Source organism: Barbus barbus (genome assembly GCF_936440315.1).
Source record: "Barbus barbus genome assembly, chromosome: 8".
NCBI lineage: Eukaryota > Metazoa > Chordata > Actinopteri > Cypriniformes > Cyprinidae > Barbus > Barbus barbus.
This window is the reverse complement of record NC_136736.1, coordinates 35,050,001-35,055,148: the sequence shown is the minus strand read 5'-3', so window position 1 is coordinate 35,055,148 and position 5,148 is coordinate 35,050,001. Positions and strand designations below refer to the sequence as shown.

The following is a 5,148-nucleotide window of genomic DNA, read 5'->3' as shown; positions in this document are numbered from 1 at the left end:
GTCCGTTAGCGATTTCCCGGAAACACGCAACGAATACGTCACTTCCGCCGCCATCAGCCGTTTCCGGTTTCAACATGGAGCCTGTAAACTGGACGCTAAGATTTGCGTGATTGCTGTGTTACTAAAGCAGGTAAACAAACACAGATAAACACCGTGCTTATCTCCAGGTGTTTGTGCTGAGATGTCAGTGTGAGTTAACTCATGATCCACTGCGCCCGTGTTATACAGTAATGAACAGTAAACCAGCTAAACTGGATTAATCCTGTGGATCTGTTTCAGTCTCAGAGCATTTACTGTAGATGACTATTAAACACAACATTTCTATTGCATCCTTCAGTTTCAGTAAAATATACCTTTTCTGTTCAGGCTGCTGCAACATATTTTTAAAATTAAAATATTCATTTTTATTTGCATAACATCTAACATTTGTTTATTAAAATATAGTGTGTGTGCTGGAGTATTTCATCAAAACATTTTATGTATTTTGTTTGCATAAAAGTTTCCATAAAATATCTAATTAATGTATTAAAATGTTATTTTTCTGTACAGGAGTGGTCTAGACTGTTATATTATGAAATGTTGATGAAAAATATAATTTCTTGCGTAAAATTTGCATAAAATATAAAATTTGTTCATTAAAATATTTTTCTGTGCAGGAATATTCTTGATTTGTTGCATCATGATAATTTAATAAAAAGTACAGATTAAACATTTGCAGAAAATATGATGTTTATTATACTTGTTATTTTTTTACAGTGGGTGGTCGCATAAAAATGTAAAACTTTATGTAAAATAATGTGCATAAAAAATACAATTATTTTTATTGTTAATGTGTTATTTTTCTGTTTCATGAGTCATCTGTTGTATCATAAAATGTATTTTATCTTATTTTTGCAGGCAGTAGAGGAGTGATCTAGACTGACCGCAGTCATGTCCACTGAAGTGATCATCAAAGGTGACTTCATCTGTCCATCATCTGATGAAAGTCACACGCATGCAGATTGCTGTAAATCTCTCTGATGTGTTTTAGATGTGTCTGCGGTGGCCGTTCGGGGCCCCGGCGATGGCATGGAGACGGACAAGCCTCCAGTGGCCCCTGAGCTCTCAGCGGAGGCCCCGCTCCTGAAGATGATGGGCTCTCCGAAGCCCAGTCCGAGAGCGTCAGCGGGAGTCCTGCACCTGGGCAAGGTGAGCAGAGACGCCTGTATGGAGCTGGAGGCTGTGAGGATCGTGGTCCCACGGGCCGCCATCAGCCGGAGCTCTCGCCCGGGGCCCCACGCCGAGGACAGAGGGTCCCTGCAGCACAGGGACGAGCGTCCCCCATCACCCTCCACAGAGCCACTGGACTACAGGAGCGCACTGGACAAGCTGCAGACCTCAGAGCGCCGCCTGCTGCAGGACAAAGAAGGGCTGAGCAACCAGCTGAGGGTCCAGACCGAGGTCAGACTATAATAAATAATAATCTTTTCTGACTGTATACACTAGATTCAGTTTCTTCTGTAACCTCATCTAAATTACCATCCAGAAATGGGTTGGGGTTGGTTATAATGCTATTGAAAGAGTCTCTTCTGCTGTCCAAGACTGGATTTATTTGATCAAAAATACAGTAAAGACTGTAATATTGCGTTATTATAATTAAAAATAGCTAAATTTATGCTGACTTTAATATAAAAATAAAACTAATACAAATATTTATTACAGAAATGGGAATTTGGGGGAAATGTGTTGAATTGTCATCAAAATAATGTCATAATTCACAATTGTGACATAAATCTTAATGTTTTATTGATAATTGCTAATTCCTGATTAAATGATTGATTGATATATGCTTTATTAATCCCAGAGAGAGATTCTAAACCTCCACTAGACCCCCCCCCCCCCACACACACACAAATTATGATAATATTTTGATTTTATTGGAATCAATGTATCACATTAAATAAAAATGTCTATATACATTTATTTGAAACAGAAACCCTTTGTAACATAATGAATGTCTTTCCTGGCACTCTTGATCAGTTTACGGTGTTCTTGATCAATAAAAGTATCTCACTGAGCCCAATCTTGTGTCTGGTTAGTGTAGGTTGAGTGATTATTCTCCTGTTGGTCTGGTTTAATGTGTCCTCAGGTGAACCGGGAGCTGAAGAAGCTGCTGGTGGCGTCTGTAGGCGATGATCTTCAGTATCACTTTGAGCGTCTGGCGCGAGAGAAGAACCAGCTGATCCTGGAGAACGAGGCTTTGGGACGGAGCCTGTCGCAGACGGCTGAGCAGCTGGAGCGCATGAGCATCCAGTGTGACGTCTGGAGGAGCAAGTTCCTCGCCAGCCGGTCAGACCCAGTCACAAACACGCCATGCATTCACATTAATACTGTTTTTATATATAGTACGGTGACGCGTTGCTGCCACACACATTTTTTCCACTCAAATATATCGTAATAATAAAGAGATGTTTTGTCATTTTAACAACATATTTTCTCATTAAAGCGACATCTTTTCTCCTAATAATGAGATGTTATGAAAACTGTTTTTCCTGTTATAGAAGATACATTATGCGAGCGAGCTAAGAGATTCAATTAATAATTGAATATTATTATATTAACATATTATCTCGTTGTAACAACAACATCTTAAGAGAAAAGATGTCGTTTTAACGGGAAAATTGTGTTGTTTTAACGGCATATTATCAGTTATCATGAGAAAATATGTTGTTTTAATGACATAACATCTCATTATTATGAGAAAAGGTGTTGTTTTAATGATGTTATCCCGTTATTACGACAGATGTTGTTTTAATGAGGAAAGATATAGTTTTTAACAAGAAAAGATGTTGTTTTAATGACAAAAGATGTCGTTTAAACGACATGTTATTACGAGAAAAGCTGTTTTAATAACATAACATCTCGTTATTATGAGAAAAGATGATGAGAAATAATGAGAGGATGTAAATGACAACATATTATTACGACATAATTGAGTCAAAAACATTGTGTGGCAGCATATATATATTAGTATGTATATGTGAGTGTATGTATTACATTTTTGTTATTTTTAATGTGTTGTTTTGATCTCTTTATAAACAATTATCTCTTAGCCTCATGAGTGTTGAAAATATACTCCTGATCGTTTCACATGAATGAGGTTTCATCACCGTGGCTTTAAGAGGACGGAGACATCATCTGTAATGAAGTGTGTTGCTTTGGTCGTGTTGTGTGTTTGAAGATGCTGACGTGTGTGTGTGTGTGTGTGTGTTCCTGTAGCGTGATGGCAGAGGAGCTGACCAATGCCAGAGCGGCTCTACAGCGGCAGACCAGAGATGCTCAGTGTGCCATTCAGGATCTGCTTCGAGAGAGAGACGAGTTCTCCAGAGACATGATGCACACGCACAGGTCACAAAAACCAACAAAACATCTCCTTACCTCAAATACGTTTAAGTGCTAAAAAAGTAAAACTAAGATGGAAAAAGATCTTAAAATTAAAGCATTAAAACATTAAGGCTAATAAAAACGAATAAAATTGACAAAACAGAGAAAAATAAAAAAAATATATAAAAAAAGAATTAAAAATATGAAAAATATAATAGCATATTAAGGCAAGATACTCCAGGTGAATAGGCTAAAAAGGTAATTAAACAATAAATATATATAATATATATAGTGAATATATCACCAGTTGATATATTACATTAAAAACTGCAAGCATTTCTTTTAAATATGCAAATGAGGCATTGTCTAATTACATATGCAGTAATTTGCATACATTTCCAGCACAGAAATCTGAGCAGCTGATAAAGTCAGGTTCATAATTCTTTGATTTTGTTGTCATGTTTTTCCAGAGGGGATTCTGGATTTCTCTCTTTATCACTCCATAAATCAGAAAATACTGTCAACAGAAAGAAAACAAACACATTTCCACCATGTTTTTAGGAGTATAGATCAATGTGAATGAAATCTGAACAAACATTCAGAATATAGAGAGGAATAAAACTGTAAAGTTCGCTGTTTGTAAGAGAAATAAAAATTCTTTAAAGATTGAAATCTACAGGCGAGAATAGAGAAAAGTGCATTAAAAACACTGAAATTTGCATTTTGCATGGTTTCTTTCCTCTAGACGTGACAAGAAGAGACATGAAATGGAGCAAGAAACTAAACTCTGGTTTTGCCTTTAGCGTCTCAAAATAGCAAAATAAGTAGTTTTTGCTTAAAGCAATGTAACAATCTGACTGCTGATCAAATCAATCTGAGAGCTCATGCAGCTATGATCTGTATTGTTGGTGGTGTAGTGTTGTATTCATGGTGTTGTGATGTGTTTGGTGTCTGCAGGTCTCTGGAGCAGCTGCTGGTGTCTCTGCAGTGGGGTCGGCAGCAGACGTATTATCCCAGCGCACAGCCGCTCAGCACCGGAGAACTGGCCACAGCCAATCACAAGCTGGCAGACGCCATCAACGCACACCTGCTGGGAAACATGAAGAAGAGCCCCAGATCAGAGCGGTCAGACCTCTGCAACACACCGGCCGAGAAGATGGCCGAGAAGGTGCGCGGAAAACAACTTAATTAGACCAATAACAACAAATCAATAGTTAAACACTAATTCATTCATAAGAGGACATTAATAGTTAGATAAATCAGAAATTAATCATTAAAATGAATTAGATTAATAATCAGAATAAGAAGTTAATGATTAGAAATAAGAGGTGAATATCTACATTAACAGGTTAGAATAATATGAATATTTATAATAAGAAACTGGATTAATAATAGGAATTTAGAATAACAAATTAATAAAGGTTATTGATAAAAAATAATGAATTAATAATTAAGAAATTAGTCATTATTAATTAAATTAAATAAAGAAAAATTACAATTAAATTAATTTTTTATAATTAACTTTCTAAGCAGAGTAATAAAATATGAATTAAAAATAAGAAAAAATTAATTTAGATTAATAATTAGAATTTAAAACAAAATAAGAAATTAATATGGAATCAAGGATTTTATTAATAAGAAATTAGAACATGAATAATACAAAATGTATTTATAATATGAAATTATAATCCTAAAAAATTAATATGGATTAATAATTAACAATTTGAAAAAAAAAGTAAAAGTTATAAATTAATGAGAAATTAAAACAATGTTAAAATGTAAACG

At 35.4% G+C, this 5,148-nt stretch overlaps 1 protein-coding gene across 1 annotated transcript in view; it reads left to right on the top strand.

Annotated features, from left to right (window-relative positions):
* The first annotated feature begins 37 nt into the window (after positions 1-37).
* Positions 38-5,148, top strand: part of LOC306874169 (golgin-45-like) — a 7,274-nt gene continuing 2,163 nt past the window's right edge. Inside the window, exons 1-6 of the mRNA XM_079424001.1 lie at positions 38-130; positions 898-955; positions 1,031-1,440; positions 2,129-2,328; positions 3,259-3,387; positions 4,321-4,531. Of these exons, the coding sequence (XP_079280127.1) occupies positions 931-955; positions 1,031-1,440; positions 2,129-2,328; positions 3,259-3,387; positions 4,321-4,531 (975 nt within the window). The 5' untranslated portion in view covers positions 38-130; positions 898-930. The remainder of the gene's footprint in view (positions 131-897; positions 956-1,030; positions 1,441-2,128; positions 2,329-3,258; positions 3,388-4,320; positions 4,532-5,148) is intronic.